The sequence below is a fragment of the Rhodnius prolixus genome, unplaced genomic scaffold (genome assembly GCF_049639745.1).
Source record: "Rhodnius prolixus isolate KJV_2025 unplaced genomic scaffold, Rpr scaffold_12, whole genome shotgun sequence".
NCBI classification, from domain to species: Eukaryota; Metazoa; Arthropoda; class Insecta; order Hemiptera; family Reduviidae; genus Rhodnius; species Rhodnius prolixus.
Window position 1 is genome coordinate 3,979,330 of NW_027411635.1, and position 18,568 is coordinate 3,997,897.

Here is an 18,568-nt window from a genome sequence, read left to right on the forward strand (position 1 = left end):
CCTGCCTCTACCATAAAACCATATAATACTTCGTACACCTTTACATTTCTCCTGCTCAACATGCAGATATAATTATAAGGGGAAGTTAGTTCCTTATAAAGGCGGTTGAAAAGCTCTTTTCTTTGTATCTCGTGCTTCGCACACTCCATGATGATGTGCTCAGCACTGTCCACCTCATGGCATCTCTCGCACAAGTCATTATTCACCTTCCCGATTCTATATAAATACTCACCGCAAATAGCGTGGTTCGAACGCAACCGGCACATACTGCTTATAAATCTTAGCTCTACATTAAACTTCAAAACTTTTTTTATAATGTAAGTCTTTCCAAATTACGAGGGTCGTTTGAAAAGTCCGTGCAAAAATAAAAACTACTTAATTTTTTGGGGTAAACCTTTTTTATTTTTCAACATAGTCTCCTTTTAGGCTTATACACTTCGTCCAACGCTGCTCTAGTTTGTTGATCCCTTCCGAATAATAGGATTTGTCCGTCTGAAAAATAGCCATTCGTTTCTGCAATCACCTTCTCGTTTGAATAAAGTCTTTTTCCCGCCAGCCATTTCTTCATATTGGGGAACAAATAGTAGTCCGAGGGAGCCAAGTCAGGAGAATAGGGGGGGATGTGAAACGAGTTGGAACCCTATTTCCATTAATTTTGCGACCACAACTGCTGAGGTGTGAGCTGGTGCGTTGTCGTGATGGAAAAGGACTTTTTTGTGGGCCAATCGTGGGCGTTTTTCTTGCAGCTCGGTTTTCAAACGGTCCAATAACGATGAATAATATGCACCTGTAATAGTTTTACCCTTTTCCAGATAGTCGATGAGGATTATTCCTTGCGAATCCCAAAAGACAGTCGCCATAATCTTTCCGGCCGAAGGAACGGTCTTCGCCTTTTTTGGCGCAGATTCCCCCTTGGTAACCCATTGTTTAGATTGTTCTTTGGTCTCAGGAGTGTAGTGATGTATCCATGTTTCATCCACAGTGACGAAACGACGCTTAAAGTCCTGCGGATTCTTCTGGAACAGCTGTAAACCATCCTTGCAACACTTCACACGATTTCGTTTTTGGTCAAGCGTGAGCAATCGCGGCACCCATCTTGCGGATAGCTTTGTCATGTCCAAATGTTGATGCAAAATATTATGTACCCGTTCATTCGAGTTGCCCACAGCACTAGCAATCTCACGCACCTTCACTCTTCTGTCATCCATCACCATATCATGGATTTTATCAATGATTTCTGGAGTAGTAACCTCAACAGGGTGTCTAGAAAGTTCAGCGTCACTTGTGCCCATATGGCCACTCCGAAAATTTTGAAACCACTTATAAACTGTTCTAATCGAAGGTGCAGAGTCACCATAATGTTTATCAAGCTTCTCTTTAGTCTCCTGAGGCGTTTTGCCTTTCATAAAGTAGTGTTTAATCAACACACGAAATTCTTTTTCGTCCATTTTTTGAAAATCACTCGACTTCTTCGATTCAAACGAATGCCAAACACAAAGAAATAGACCGATCTGGCTGAAACTTGGTGCGTGTTCTTCCAAGAGATGCTACTAACTAAACATAACCTCGATACGCGCCAGTAGTGCTATCTCTCTGACTTTGCACGGACTTTTCAAACGACCCTCGTATAACATATTTATCTATCTATTTAATTTTATGTTTTAGAAATAATTTTTATTTATTTATTTTTTTTTGGTTTTCAATTTTATCTATATTAGTGTAATATTCCTTTTGTACAGACCCTGAAGAAGGTAGTAAAAATTACCGAAACGTTGGAATAAAGCAAAAAAGTTGTTTTTATTCCTCGATATTCACCAAAAATCATCTATCAATAAATGTCGAAAAAACCAAAACCATCATATTTCATAATCCAAAAAAAAAGACTGCTGTTACTGCTTTCCATTCAAGATTATCATCCTAATCCATTTGTAACGCTAAGTAGGCACTTAGATTCTTCCAATCCCTACAGACAGAAATGACTTAAACAACATCCTTCTGCAACAATCTTCACTTGCTGCAGATTATTTCCATTCTTTCCTGAATATTACTTCTTTCTCAAAGAATAAACGTACAAACAAAAACAAAAAATAAATATAAATTGATTATAATGTTTTTGACATAAGAACTTCTTTGTTCATATATAATATTTAAATTGTGTATCTTTTTTATTACAAAATAATCAACGTATTAACTATAATAAAGAGAGTGCGCTGCTGTTAGCAAGATAAAAAGACAGGTAAAAGTGGTGGGAGCAGCGAGGCTAACAGGTTTGCCAGAAAGAACAAGGCAATTCAGTTTGACAGCGTATTTAGTCAGTGCCAGTTGACAGTTCTGTAGACTATCTCCTCCAACAGTTAGATGGAACCTTTACACATGTCCACCACTTTATTTTTCGTATTGTCTGCTTACCATTTTCTATTAATTAATTCCGCGTCAACTGTCACCAACTTTATTAACGAGGTAAGTACATCTCTATTTTTGTAACTTTAGATGCACTTTGTTGATAACCTTATGTTACTGATAATAAGTTATGCTTTTTTTTTTTTTACGAACTACAGGAAAATTATTAAAAGAAAAATGCATTGCAAATATGAACACGTAATTTTTAAATACTTTCACCACCCAAATATTCTGATATGTGTACGTTAAAAAAAATTGAAACCTAAAATAATTGCTGGAAATTTATGCTTAATATTTCGTTTTAATATTATTATCGCTTCCGTTACTAAGCTTTAGAATTAAATCTGTCAACCTTTTGTGCTTTAGGGCTCCTGAATTTGTGAAGGATTGACTAACCGATAGTGGAGTAGCATATAACAAAATTTTTTGTTTTTTTTTTAAACTTAGAATATTTCTAGTTGATCATTTTTACTAACTTATAACTTAACAATTCTATTTGCAATATTATTGTAGAAAGATTAATTTAGAAGTGGCTTTGTGTTTTGGGTAATCTATGACGTTGATTTCTCTGTGCGCTAAGAAGGGGGCGTGTATGTAATGTTCTGGATTAGTGCAATAACAATTCTGTACTCTTTACACGTGCGAGGGAACCAATTGTAGTCCGTATAATTTCTATTTTTACTTTTATTGTTATTAAATTGAAAAATTATACAATTATAATCGTGATAAGAGACATTAATTTCCTACTTAAAGTAATAATATTCATGAAAAATAAAGAAGACTAAATAATGATTGAATTTTATTCCATATTTTCTTTTATCCTATATTTTGTAAGAAAAGTATTTGGCATATTGTCGAATTTGAGTCCTCACTTGAAGCACATGTTTTAAGAAGTTTTTCTTTATTCAGGATTTTTTTTTTGTTTTTACAAAATTTGCTCGCGTATTGGTCAGCATAACTCAAGGACGAAAAATCGCTGAAAGTTCAAATTTTATATTTCGTTTAGTTGTCATCATGAAGTCCTGCCAAGAACTTTTTTTTAAAAAAATTATTTATTTATTGTTCCTGTATAATATATATTATACAGGGTGATCCATTTAAAACGCACCAATCGCTAATAACTTTTTAGAAAAGCGGAATTTCGAAAATACCCACGAAGTAAACTATATGTTTTTTTTGGTCTAGTTTTCGAATTTTCCACCACTGATGCTGAATCTTTATTTTTGGCGGAGTTACGGCCAAAAACCCAATTGGGGTTACATAAGGACCACTGGTTTTGACAATGATTGTGAAAAGTACATAAAAAATTGTGAAAAATAACGTTGACCCTGTTTTGATACCCCTAATATTTGTCGAGATATTTAAGACCAAAGTTACAATTTTATCTATTCGTGATCGGTTTTCAATATTAATTTTCCACCAGAAATACACGCGTTTTGGGTGGAACTCTGACTGCAAAAAATGTTATTTGTGACGCAAAGAACAAAAATAATAATAATTGAAGATTTTAAAATATGAAGTGTAATGTAATGGTTGTGGGTGAATCAGGATAAATTCGTTTTATCATCAAATAAAAGCAACCATCACATCATTTTAATGTACTCCGTATGTAAGACTTCTTGAACTGTGATTACGGTAAGAATATCTTGCTATGTAGGGGCGGGTGTTGGTTTAGTGGTCAAGAGCGTGGTTTTGTAAGTGGGAGATCCCCAGATCGAATCCCTCGTATGACTAAATTTTATTAAAAAAAGTATTATGATGTATTAAGTATTATGAATAACTGCATACGCGGGATTCGAACTAGTGATCTCTCACTTACAAAGCCACGCTCTTGATCATTAGACCAACAACCTGGCAAAATATTCTTTTCACAATCATTGTCAAAACCAGTGGTCCTTATGAAACCCCAATTGGGTTTTTGGCCGTAACTCCGCCAAAAATAAATATACAGCATCGGGGGTGGAAAATTCGAAAACTGGACCAAAAAAACATATAGTTTACTTCGTGGGTTTTTTCGAAATTCCGCTTTCCTAAAAAGTTATTAGCGATTGGTGCGTTTTAAATGGATCACCCTGTATATTAGCAAAGTGTAGATTGAAAGACAGTAGTAAAGTAAAGTAATTGCCTAATTTTTCAGGCGAGCTTTACGTCCAACTATCAATTTAGATGTCGTAGACGGAGGCGACTAGCAAAACATACTTTAATGTAAATTTCTCTTATTAACCATTAAATAAAATCCAAGGCCTAAGACCGGGGAATCGAACCCAGTACCACAATACATGTTAGCTTTACAGGACTCGGTTCTAACCGCTCGGCTACCGTGGCGCCTTTGAAAGACATTACAATTATGATGCGAAAGTTGTCCGGCATAGCCGATGTATGACGCGACTGTTGCTGGAAGAGTGGAAGAGCCAGTGTTGACACTCACGGGAATTTTAGTGAATGAAATTGTCTAGGATAGGAGGTCAAGAGGTCAACATCTTTTTAGACGTTGTGGTGGATTATCAGGATGGATTATGGAGGAAAGAGTTCCAGCTGTTGTATTAGGATGGCAGGATACGCTTCTGTGAAAACTGTGAGAATTGTGAATGAATAGACTCGTTGACAAAGGCGATAACTCAGATCTTTGTGAAGCGTGAGGTTAGAGACATAGTAGGGAGCATTATCAATACAGCGGAGGAACGGTTGATTGAAAGGATTGAACTTTTGCTACCTTCTAAGGTTGTAAACATAGTGGAGCGGCAAGCAAAGCGGCCATGATAGTTGCTTCAAATCAGAGAGAGCGACGAGCATCGAGCAAATAGTCGCGTTCTCCTTTCGACGAGACATGATAGAGGAATTATTTCTGTACGAAAATTCTTCCTCGGAAATTTGGTATTTACAGCAGCTTAGAAGCAGGAGCTGCAGTGTTCATGATATAAACAGGACTAGACATGAACATGGTGAATTCCATCACTAGTACCAACAACTTTGAGAGCATCCTGGCAAGTTTCATGCGTATTTTCGAATGTCTATTTCAACATTTGATTACATAATAGCCAGAGTTGAAGGCATGTTAATCAAGAAAAGGACGAATTTCAATGTTAACCCTATTAATCCTGTCCCATTTCTTATCCAACACAAATCTGTTGTGATGTAGAAGATCCTTTTGGTCCCACAGAGTTTTTTTTAAAAAAAAAACTATACAAATAAATGCAGCAATATCCATTTTAACCTTTAAAAATTGAGCGCGATGTGAGCGAAGAAATCAAACATGTCATGACATGTTGCTCTACACTCTCTTGGTAGCTCTATCTTCGCTTTGCTCCTCACGTGGTCCCATAACTTGTGTTTGTTTTCGCCGCTTTGCTCAACCGCTCCACTATGTTTCCAGCTTAAGTCTCGTGTCTGGTTTCCATGACAAGGTAGTCCAGCGGATACCACAATAACGTTTTAGTCAAAATTGGAAAACTGGTAGCGCCATTTTGCAGAATCTTATTATTTTTAGCTTCTTCTTCTTTTTGATTATTATTATAATTTCCTATAAAATGGCTGCCACGATTTGTTGTAATTATTGTATCTAAAAGTGTTACTTGAAACATGTATCCAAGAATATTTGATTTAGGACACTTCTAGGTAAAGGGAGGCGATTAGGCTTCTCTTTTAAGTGCCATTTTTGTATATTGTATAGCCTTACCACCTGAATAACATTAATAATGATTCAAAATGGAACAAAATAAAGTAGTCAATACGAGGTGTGTTCAAAAAGTAACGGGAATTTTCGTTTTTTGAAAAAAATATTTATTTATTCATCTACATTAATATTGTCGCCTTCAAAGTAGTCCCCTTCGCATACAATACACTTGTGCCAGCGCTTTTTCCAATCCTCGAAACACTTCTGAAACTCGATCTTTGTGATAGCTTTCAGCTCTTTCAGCGATTCGCTTTTAATGTCATCTATGCTTGTAAAACGACGGCCTTTTAATGTTCTCTTTATGTTTGGAAATAGAAAAAAGTCACATGGAGCCATGTCTGGCGAATATGGAGGCTGGGGCATCGTTAAAGTTTTGTTTTTGGCCAAAAATTCACGAACAAGCAATGAAGTGTGAGCAGGTGCATTATCGTGGTGCAAAATCCATGAATTGTTTTGCCACAAATCCGGGCGTTTTTTTTCGGATTACTTCACGCAAACGGCGTTGAACTTGTAGGTAGTACTCCTTATTGATTGTTTGACCTTGTGGCAAGAATTCATGATGCACTATGCCATTAAAATCGAAGAACACAGTGAGCATAACCTTCACATTCGACCGCACTTGTCGAGCCTTTTTCGGTCTTGGCGATCCAGAATGCCTCCACTGGGACGATTGAGCCTTAGTTTCGACATCATATCCGTAAACCCATGTTTCGTCACCTGTTATAACACGTTTCAGTAGATCCGCATCGTTGTCGACTTCATTGAGTGACTCTTGAGCAACTTCCATTCTCCGCTGTTTTTGTTCGAAATTCAACAATTTTGGAACAAATTTTGCTGCCACACGTTTCATACCCAAAACATCCGAAAAAATTTCATGGCATGAGCCAATTGATATGGCAACATCAGCGACTTCTCTGATTGTGATTCGGCGATCGTTCATAACCATTTCTTTCACTTTTTTCACGTTTTCATCGGTTGTTGATGTGCTTGGACGTCCAGGTCGTTCGTCATCTTCAACGTTTTCGCGGCCATCTTGGAAACGCTTATACCACTCGTAAATCCTTGTTTTACTCATAGCAGACTCACCACATGCCTTTATTAACATTTCACACACTTTATTTCATTTTTTACGCAAAATTTAATACAAATTCTATGATCCATTTTTTTTAACAAACAAAAATCGCCAAGCTCGAAAAACACGTCTAACCTTAACGGCTGCCACTTAAGAAGTAAACAATGAATATTACTGAAAATTTTATCGTACTTCAGGGGCATGTGTACCAACATAATAAAAAAAAAAATTTTACAATCAGACTCTCCAAACCCGCGAAATTTAAAAATTCCCGTTACTTTTTGAACACACCTCGTACATATTTTCTGTAATTTATACAGGAACTAATTTATAATCAGCCGCAGATAATATTTACAACTTAGAACAGTAATGAGCTGACCGTTATATGCTGGTTTGTTTAATAACTTTTTCCATATTTTGGGATTTTCTCAAAAATAGTTCATGATTTTTTTAATCAAAACATTTTTGCCAGAAAATTGTACAAAAGAGTACTTCTGGGTAAAGGGGTTGGTAGACAGAAAGGAATTACCCAATTTTTTTGGATAATATAAAGTTCTGTAAAGTAATTGCCCACTTTTTCAGATGGGCTTTACGTCCAACTACCAATTAGGTGCCGTGAACGAAGGCGACTAGCAAACATACTTTACTGCAAAATTCCTTTTATTAACCATTAAATAAAATCCAAGGCCTAGAGACCGGGAATCGAACCCAGTACCACAATACATATTAAGCTTCACAGGTCTCGCCTCTTAACCGCTCGGCTACCGTGGCGCCTATATACAGTTTTGTCACTACTGTTTATCACTTAGGAACCCATTTTGTTATTCCTTTAGCTTTAATTTTTTTTTTTTACAGAATTCAGAAACATCTAGCTCTTTTTTTATTATTTATTGTGTTCATTTCTACCCAGTATTTGGTAATCAAGTTAGGTCTTACGAGAATTTTAATAAAAGAATACCGTGTGATTCTTTCACAGCAGATGATTTGTTTAGAGAAACTTTCCCATGATTAGTTAACTACTTAATTGTTTTGTATTTTTCTAATAGGATTCAGTAGCTTGTCTGTCTTTCGTAACGGATGATTTGTCGTAACGGAATTTTGTTTTTGAACGTGAATAGAAATTTCTGTTTTCTACTGAAGTATGAGTCATTTTTAACAGTATCCCAACTTACTTTTACACCATGTTATTGCAATAACACTTAACAAGCTTAACCCGATAAAATTAATTTGCAAAATTTTACAAATACAGTGGGGTGTTCGCTTTTTTGCTTAGTGAAGAACTATTTTTATTGCTGTTTCAGTTACTCTGGTATAACTGTGCTTCACATAATCGCCATCAAACTTTCATTAGTTCTAAACAATGATATGGACCGTTTATTTTGAAAGTGGTGTAAGTCCATTTTTGAAAAAAATAAGATATCACGTAATTCATGCTTAATTTTATGTTAATTTTTTATGTATAACTAGTCCGTGTTTAATTTCTTAAAAAATCTCCATGTTTTGTAGAATTTAAAATTGGTCGGTAAATGAAATTGCATAATCATCGATTATGAAAGTGGTGTAAGTCCAATTGACAGAGGTAGGCGGCTTAGATGGTTGCCGATCAGTAGCCTGCTATTTTACATTTGTTTTATATTAAATACTATCAATATCTTGTAAATTTAACAATGTAATTAGCGTCTAAAATTAAAAATATTACTTCTATTTTATGTCGTGTCATTATTATTTGCTAACAAAATTGGATTAATATGAAGTATATTATTATTTGAAAATATATAGGGTGAAGGGACCAGTAATTGACTGGGCACCAGTAATTGACATACCAGAAATAAACTGGTATTATAAGGGATATGAGCCGTTTTTAGTGGTGATTCTTTCAATTTCGTTATTGAGAAGCCTTTGGGCAGCAGTTCCAGAAAAATATTAATTATTGGAAGGTTCCTTGGTATCAGTGGAAGGTTATTTGTGTTAAAAGTTCAAAATCAAGGAAAAAACAAGCCGTTGCTAAGGAGGATTGATAAGAAAATAATTTTTCTTTTTTCTTATTTTTCGTTTATTTGTTCGTATATTCGTGTGGTTATCAATGTTCTGTTATAATTAGTATTACTTGTAGCTTTAATTTATGTAGTTTTTTTTTAATTATAAGAAGCATTGAGGATTAAAATGGGGCTGTCAATCACTGGTCCTTGAAACGGCAATTTGCCCAGTAATTGGCATGTATGTCAATTACTAGTCCTACAGCTTTTTTGTTTGAGACCAGTGATTGACTTCCTGGGAAAATGATAAGATAGGTTGATAAATTTTATTATAATTAAAAATTCAATACATTGTAAAATAAAATCATTGATAAAAATCGGCAACATAAAATAAATAGTAAAACTTCCAACAAAATATGTTTAAATTAATGAATTAGCAAATGTACGCCTTATTTCAAGAGGGCATGCAGAATGATTATTCTGTAGAGAACAACAATGTATGAACAACAAACTGGAATAATCGTGATCGCCGAACAGCTTCACGAGGCCTACGTGACTAATAAAAACGACGCCCACTTATCGGAGTTGGAAAATCTCTCCTTCTCCCTCAGTTTTGGGTCCTTGCCACATGCCAAAGAAGAAAGGGAGGAAATGGCTGAACCATAGAATTCCATCAAATAAAACGGCCAGGGGAAAAATGAAGCTCCCTCAAGAGAAGTACCAGGTGCGAAATCAAACATACGTGGAGAGTTGGTGACTTTGTGATGTTACACAATAATAACATAAAAAAGATTGTAAGATCTATTGTATTTACCAATTGACAGACATGTTGACCGAAGACGAATATATAGCATCCCATAGGCTAAATAGGCTAAACTGTATTTAAAAAAATGAAATCGGTATGAAAACCATTTTTAATCCCCAAAGACGTGAAGGTTGGATCGCCCTGTACTACTTTATGGAGAACGTTACCAATTTAATAAAACCGTTGATTTGTGAGGTTTTCAAATGGCTTGTGATTTCAAGTGGCTAATTATCAATTACATAAGATCTATTATGATGTTCATTTCCTATGTATTCCGAAAGAATATTTTGTTTTTTCATTCATTTTTTCTTTTATGGTGTGCCTATTTTAATAACACATATTTTTGTCAATTGGTTACCTAGTTATGTGAATATCAGTGGTTTATTTGTAGGTATGTGTATTTTAATACCTATCCTTTCCAAGTTAAAGAGTCAATAACAGATATATATTTTTTAATCTAGTTTTTTTTTTCATTGACGTTTCATTTATTTATTACTGTTATAAGTGCGAATGCTTACAACCTGTGGCGGGACGCGAGGAACGTGCACACAATGTATAATATACATGTGCCCAAGAGGTAACTCAGTAATAATAAACAATAAAATACTGAATAGATGCAGAAAGTAAGAATGAATTACATTCAGATAGTTTGGTTTCGAAGCAAATGACACTGGCAGCACAGATTGTGGAAAATATTAGCGAAGCGCTCCAAAAGAAGGGAAGCGTAGGAGAAATTTGGTTCACTAGAAAGCACCAACAACTCGAACACAAAGTCGCGTAGTTGCGATCGGTAGCAGCGTTATAGGCGGAATGAATAAAACAAGGATGTGACCACATAGTCTAATCGGAAGTAGAGTTTGGTAAAGTGAGAACCAAAAAAGTTCCCAAAAAAAAAGGTTTAAGTAACAAAATATTTAGCGGAAACTTGAAAGGATAAGAGAGCGGAAGGGTTGAGAGAAAGAGATAAAAGCGAGCCGACAGACATTGTGTACGATCTAACAAGCATGTTAGCTAATATCTCCTTGGTACTATTGAAAGAAAGGGCTGTTCTTCAAATTACCTGTCTTGGTTTAGATTTAATTAAAACTGTCCGGTAGGACAGTTGTGTAAGGGTTGATCGTCAAAAACTGCATAAAAAAGAGTAACGATGAAAAAATATTAGATTATTTAGGTTTGCCTATTTAAGAACTGATTGTAATTAATTATGAATAAGACTGATTCTTGTTATAAATCCAGTTGAAAAAGTGATTTAGGTGATTTAAGTGATTTATTTAGATTTAAAAGTGATTTTGAATGCATACCTTATGTCGTTTCATGAATATATTTGTATGTCAATTACTGGTCCCACTCCATGTCAAACACTGGTTCCACCGAAAATTCGGTATGTCAATTACTGGGTCATTGACATACTTACAAATAAAGTCATTTTTGGTTGACATAAAGATCGAATTTACTGCATTTAAAATATTAATAAAATAAAGTACATCCTACTGGAGCGGTACAATTTTACAACCTACACCTGGAGCCAAAATAACGGAAGTTATTCTATCTTAAACTCGAATTTTTTCTTAAGCAGTCAATTACTGGTCCCTTCACCCTATTATTTGATTTTTCAAAATTGAAACAAAACGATTTTTACAATTGTCTAATTTTGAAAGTGGTGTACGTCCATTTGCAGCCTGTAAGTATACATCAGTTTAGTAAAATACGCCTAAAACAAATTTATATAACCAAATTACATATTGATAAAACAGTAGAAATATTGCCAGACTTCATATAATTTGTCTAAATTTTATAATTAACAGATATGTTAACCTTTAATTTTCTCGAAATAACAGAAAATGGACTTACACCACTTTCAAAATAAACGGTCCATATATTATAATTAGAGTAATCTGCTACTAGCAGTTTACACGTAAAAGGGATGGCAAGTTTCTGGGACGTTTGCGTAATAATTTAAGCCGTTCGCTGAAGAACTCGATTAAATTCTTAAAGATGCCACGGTAGCCGAGCGGTTAGAAAGCGAGACCTGCAAAGCTAATATGTATTATGTGGTTCTGGGTTCGATTCCCGGTCTTAGGCCTTGGATTTTAATGGTTAATAAAAGGAATTTTACAGTAAAGTATGTTTGCTAGTCGCCTCCGTCCATGACACCTAATTTGGTAGTTGGACGTTAAGCCCGCCTGAAAAAATAGGCAATTACTTTACTTTAAACTCCATAAAACAAAATAGTGGAGAAACGCGATAAAATAATGTGCATTATTTTTTAAAATTCCGTTTATAATATAAATTCAAATAAATTTACCGTTATCATTCAGTGCCTGCTACTTTATTTGGGTTTGAATTATTGCAACGATTTACATTAGAGCACGGAGTTAATCAAAATGGCTTCCAAAATAAATTATTATTATTCAATGGCCTCCCCAAAAAGAAGTTTGTCGTTTAATGGTGTTAATCTTTATTATTTGGGAAATTTATTATAAAGCTATGACTGAACCAAAAGTGCTTTGACACTTAAATTTGAGATATTTCAAAAAAGTGGAGTTGATCGAGTTTTGCAGTAAATCTATATAAATAGATTTAAATCAAATATTTAATTTCGGTGCAATAAATACAGGAAGATGAAGGATAATGTTCTCTCGCAGGTACAAAGGATCCAAAATGCTAATAATCAATATTCTAAAAGTCAATTGTGCTTCATAACAAATGACGTAATGCTGATTCTCTTTCAATTACTGAGGAAATGAAATGCAATTAAAATTAAACTGCAGTCACACAGTCTGCAAATGCCTGATTAGATCATCATTTTTGGATGAGAACTGAATAGGCTGTCGAAAGTCCATCAAAAATTGTTGATTCAGGATTCAGGTCGTAGATCGTTGGTGAGATAGTGTCGAGTCTCCTCAATGGTTTAATCCTTCAGGAAATTTTTTGTTTAATAACGCCTGAATATGAATGGAGCTCATGGCAGTTGTAAGAGTTTGTGAGACAGTGGTAGAAGGAACATAGGGTAAAGTAGGGTGAGATGGCTACCATTTTATTTGGAGGGTGCTTGCAAATTTTTGGTAAGGGCTAGGCTTACTTTATTATTATTTTTGGAAACCTCATACGCTCACAAACATAAGATAAGGTAAAAATTCCAGAAAAAATGCTAAGGGAAACTTTTTTTTATTCTTACAAAGAAAAAGTAGCAATAGGCCATCTATCCCCACTGGGTTGGGTGAGTTGGCCAGTGTAACTAGGGAGAGATGGCCACATATTGTAAATGAAATTGCACTAGTAAAACGTAAAAAAAGCAGAAAACAATGAATGGTCACTTAATATTTACTTATTATTCTTCTTTTTAAATGCGCTTTTACTACAATTTTGGCGAGCGTATGCAAAAGAAGAGCAGTTTTCGTGGAACCACTTCCGGCATATTATGCACTCCAACCAATCTTTTTCTTCTGGTCTTGTTGTAGCTTTCCCCATATCCTGTACATTCAGTTTCATCGATTTCTAAAATGGCATCACTTTCCTCTTCAAATTCGATCCCTGTTTCGTCCTCTTCATCGGAACTTGGAAAAGGTGAGCGTTTTCTTTTTCGGACAATCCTTTCTTTCAGAATTGTCTCTTTAGGGATGGTATTTCTTGTTGGTTTGGATTTCTTTGCAACTCTGTTTTTCACAACAGCAATGTGCTCGAGAGAAGTTAATAAAGTGACAACAGACTTGGCTCGTTTTCTTGCAGAGACGACAGTTTGGGTGTGGGGTTAATACGATCTCAAATTTTCTTCAGTATAATTTCCGCGGTTAGTGTTCTGTTTTTTATACTGAGTTGTCATTTTTCTGCAGTGAATTGGAAACTGAGCCAAACTATAACAGAAAAAAAAGTAAAAATAATTGGCCATCTATCCCTACTGTTTGATGGCCATCTGTCCCGAATGCTAGGAAGAGATGGCTATCATGTTAAACATAACTCAACGCGTACTTTTTGACAGTTTTAGAAGTTAGGATTCATTAATGTATACTGTACTTTCCTAATATGTAAAAAAAGACACTAACATTTCGACACATACATTCGCTGCAGCACGCAGTATGCAACTATCATAAAATTCTTTGTTGAGACGATAACGTTTTTATTCTCTGAGTTAATTAATAACGCTCTGACGCAGACCAAAATGAACTCACTGTAGTCAGAAATGAAGGTTCATCACTGGAGAGGTCATGCAGCGCCGTCGGACGACATTTCGGTTAAATTTCGGCTGTTGGCCATCTCTCCCGATTGGCCATCTCACCCAACTTTACCCTACATCTATCTGAGAATAGGTTGTTTTGGGTGTGAGGAGGCAACGTTTTGGATCTTTGGTAGGAATAGGTTAAGATGGTTGTTCAATTCTTTGGGGCAACCGTGATTCTTAGGTAGCCCAAACCACTAAGAGTAGGATTGGATTTTTATCCTAGGCGAGTTGCTTTGATTAGGGAGCCCAGAACCCTCGAAATCAGCGACATAGAATCTTCAAAAATTCCAAATCAACTTATTTTTTTGTCCAGCAAAATTTTTAGAATAAAAATTATAATGAAAACACTGCAGCTATTCCCCATATCTTCTTCATTTTCTAATAATTAGGAAAACCTTAATGCTTTTAATCTTACTAAATATTAAAGAGGCCGTGGAACAGTACTTAGAGTAAGCTTAATAATGGGTATTTCTTCGAAACCCCATCAAAAAAAAGTGTTCAGGAATTCTTTACAGAAATATTAGAGAAAATGTTAGGAAATATTTTAAACAAGTACTTAAACAATACTTCATATAGTTTGTATTTACTCCAAATTATAATTTCACCCACAACTGCACTGTTGAAAAAGATAAAAATGTGAATAAGCCTTAACAACCCTTTGAACCCACAAACAGATGATCCTTAGGAATTAACCAATACAACTACATCTTATAAATAAATTTTCCTGATCTGTTAGACTTGGTTTCAAAATTTTCTATTCTACCCTATTTGAAACTAAGCAAATTAACCTTCGATTATAAAAATAGCACTTGTTTGAAATATGTATTTTCTAACATTTTTTCAAATGTTTCAGAGAGATCATAAGTAAATGTTTAAAGTGCAATTTGTAACCTTTGACTTCCTTATTTTAAGACAGCCTACTTTAAAATTGATTATTGGCCCATCTAAAAGATTTTTCAATGAATTAAACAACTTGAACACTGTTGTGGTGCTCGTGAACACGTTTTCTTGCAAAAACAAACGCAATTTCTCATACGAAGATAAAAGGAATCCTGGAAAATGATATACCGTTAGAAAGCCCATTAAACTAGGAAACTTTTATAAAAAGTGCCAGCACCTAGGTCTGATAATGATCACGTAAGGGCCTAATGAGTTTTCTTCAAAAATTTCGATTACTTTTATTTTTCCAGCATTCGGAGGAAGATTGAGGCTGTTTGGAGAATAATTTATGCTTCAAAATGGTATCAATTTTTAGAAAATTTATCTGCCTTTCTAACCGTGTCACCAGAATCGAATTCTGACTAAAACTTTCTGAGTAATAACATTTTTATTGGAAAAAAAGTAATGATTTTAGAAAAAAAAAAAAATTAAAGTGACGTCACTCAAGAACAGTGGAAAATATGAAGTTGGCCAATACGTCATTGAACTCCACTTTAGATGTACTACACACAGTAGGCCTATGGACATTACTTACTGGTTCGCCCTGTATAAAAGTTTTTCATTAATTTTTTAAGAAACGAAAATACTATACATTAAGTATGAAATTCCAGCTCTAAGACTGGATTAAATGGTTTATCTCTCCTACATCTGCGTGAAAACGTTGCGATTGGGTAAATAGTTTAAAGAAATTATTAAATATATGGGAATATGTAAAAAATTTGCAACTTTAGGCATTAAAAGGAATATTTTAATGACAGCAATAAAAAAAAAAATTTAAATCAATACTTATTAGGCAAAATATTATGTTATACGTTTTAGTGAGCCTAGGCACCTAAATAGTAAAAATATTTATCTTTGTGTGTGCTTAAACATTAATTTTATGATTTTATGCAATAAACAATTGTAAATAGTTTCTGCGCTAGTTGATAATAACTAGGTTACTATTGTTTGTTTTAGAATAGTTATTTATCTATTTTTTTTGTTTTTATGTTGGCAGCCTTTATGTTAGTTTTATTTGGGAAATTTTGTTTTTATTTCTTTGCTGCGCTAAAATTATTTGTAGACGTTTATTTGACTAACCTTTTAATTTTTACTGCTGAAAAATATTTTATGGTCTCAAAAAATGTCTTGCACTAAGATCGTTCTCTTTCAGGTTACTGTTTGATTAGTTACTTTGCTATAGTACGAGGGTCGTTTGAAAAGTCCGTGCAAAAATAAAAACTACTTAATTTTTTGGGGTAAACCTTTTTTATTTTTCAACATAGTCTCCTTTTAGGCTTATACACTTCGTCCAACGCTGCTCTAGTTTGTTGATCCCTTCCGAATAATAGGATTTGTCCAAGTCTGAAAAATAGCCATTCGTTTCAGCAATCACCTCATCGTTTGAATAAAATCTTTTTCCCGCCAGCCATTTCTTCATATTGGGGAACAAATAGTAGTCCGAGGGAGCCAAGTCTGGAGAATAGGGGTGATGTGAAACGAGTTGGAACCCTATTTCCATTAATTTTGCGACCACAACTGCTGAGGTGTGAGCTGGTGCGTTGTCGTGATGGAAAAGGACTTTTTTGTGGGCCAATCGTGGGCGTTTTTCTTGCAGCTCGGTTTTCAAACGGTCCAATAACGATGAATAATATGCACCTGTAATAGTTTTACCCTTTTCCAGATAGTCGATGAGGATTATTCCTTGCGAATCCCAAAAGACAGTCGCCATAATCTTTCCGGCCGAAGGAACGGTCTTCGCCTTTTTTGGCGCAGATTCCCCCTTGGTAACCCATTGTTTAGATTGTTCTTTGGTCTCAGGAGTGCAGTGATGTATCCATGTTTCATCCACAGTGACGAAACGACGCTTAAAGTCCTGCGGATTCTTCTGGAACAGCTGTAAACCATCCTTGCAACACTTCACACGATTTCGTTTTTGGTCAAGCGTGAGCAATCGCGGCACCCATCTTGCGGATAGCTTTGTCATTCGAGATGCCCACAGCACTAGCAATCTCACGCACCTTCACTCTTCTGTCATCCATCACCATATCATGGATTTTATCGATGATTTCTGGAGTAGTAACCTCAACAGGGCGTCCAGAACGTTCAGCGTCACTTGTGCCCATATGGCCACTCCGAAAATTTTGAAACCACTTATAAACTGTTCTAATCGAAGGTGCAGAATCACCATAATGTTTATCAAGCTTCTCTTTAGTCTCCTGAGGCGTTTTGCCTTTCATAAAGTAGTGTTTAATCAACACACGAAATTCTTTTTCGTCCATTTTTTGAAAATCACTCGACTTCCTCGATTCAAACGAATGCCAAACACAAAGAAATAGACCGATCTGGCTGAAACTTGGTGTGTGTTCTTCCAAGAGATGCTACTAACTAAACATAACCTAGTGGTGCTATCTCTCTGACTTTGCACGGACTTTTCAAACGACCCTCGTAACTTGATTGGCGCGTCTATCTCTTTCAATAGATTCTAATCTTAAGTCATGAAGAATTTGTTTGTTAAACTACTTTTACTAGTTAAACAATGGCATAATTAGCTAGTACTACATAAAACCCTGCGGCCTATAGCTTTAAATACCAGCACTAACTTTCTTCAATTGTTTTATTTAAAGGATGGGGGTTTTATTTTACCAGTTTCCGCAATTTAAATGGGAAATTTCAAATTAACTCTCCATTAAAAATTATGTAAAAATGTATAACGTTTTCCTCGTTCTGCCTTAATAATAATGGAGGTATTTTAATTGAAATTTTTTTTTTTTTTTTTTCAATTAATGTTCACTTGTCCTTAACATAAATAAAGATGGTAGGTAAGTGGGTAAACATTCTGAGTTTCAACACGTAGCCAAGGATACTTTGTACGTGATTACAAAGTGTAGCCAGCCAATGCTTCCTCAACCTTTGGGTCGCAAGCTAATACAGTTGGTTGCATTAAATTTTTCATTGTCGCTAAGGCATCAAATAATAAAATAAAATAATAATAGTAGTAGTAAATAATAGAAATATTCTGTTTGACTGATAAAAATGTTAATTGTAACGTGGTCTAACTATATTTCTCTTTCGCAAAATTCAGTCACTAGTACAAAGCCAGCCAACTCAATTCCTGTGGAGAATTTTGGATAAGTGGTTTGTTTAATTGTCCGGCTAACAAGAATAATTTAGTAATATTTAGTACAAATTTGTTAAAATTTTTGTCACAAATTTAGAATGAATATCTTAGTAAAAAGCTTCAAAATTTTTAATTCTATTTGTAACTACTTATTTGGTTCAAAGCGTATTTTTCAACAATGACTGAATAAGTTTAAAAACCAATTTGATTTTAGTTCAACAATGAGATTAGCTTAAAATACTTCTATTGAAACTAGAATAAATTAATTAATTTAAAATAAACAGCCGTAATAAAGCCATTAAATATTTATCTTGCATGTACGAGGTCTGTAAATTAAGTAATGAGAGTGATTTTTTAAAAAAAATTTATTCAAAAAGAATTGCA

The 18,568-nt window shown here is 34.7% G+C and overlaps 1 protein-coding gene across 1 annotated transcript in view; it reads left to right on the top strand.

Moving 5' to 3' along the window:
- The first annotated feature begins 2,278 nt into the window (after positions 1-2,278).
- The window catches only part of Pvf1 (PDGF- and VEGF-related factor 1), a 63,121-nt gene continuing 46,831 nt past the window's right edge, over positions 2,279-18,568 (top strand). Inside the window, exon 1 of the mRNA XM_074143093.1 lies at positions 2,279-2,460. Coding sequence (XP_073999194.1) covers positions 2,359-2,460 — 102 coding nt within the window. The 5' untranslated portion in view covers positions 2,279-2,358. The remainder of the gene's footprint in view (positions 2,461-18,568) is intronic.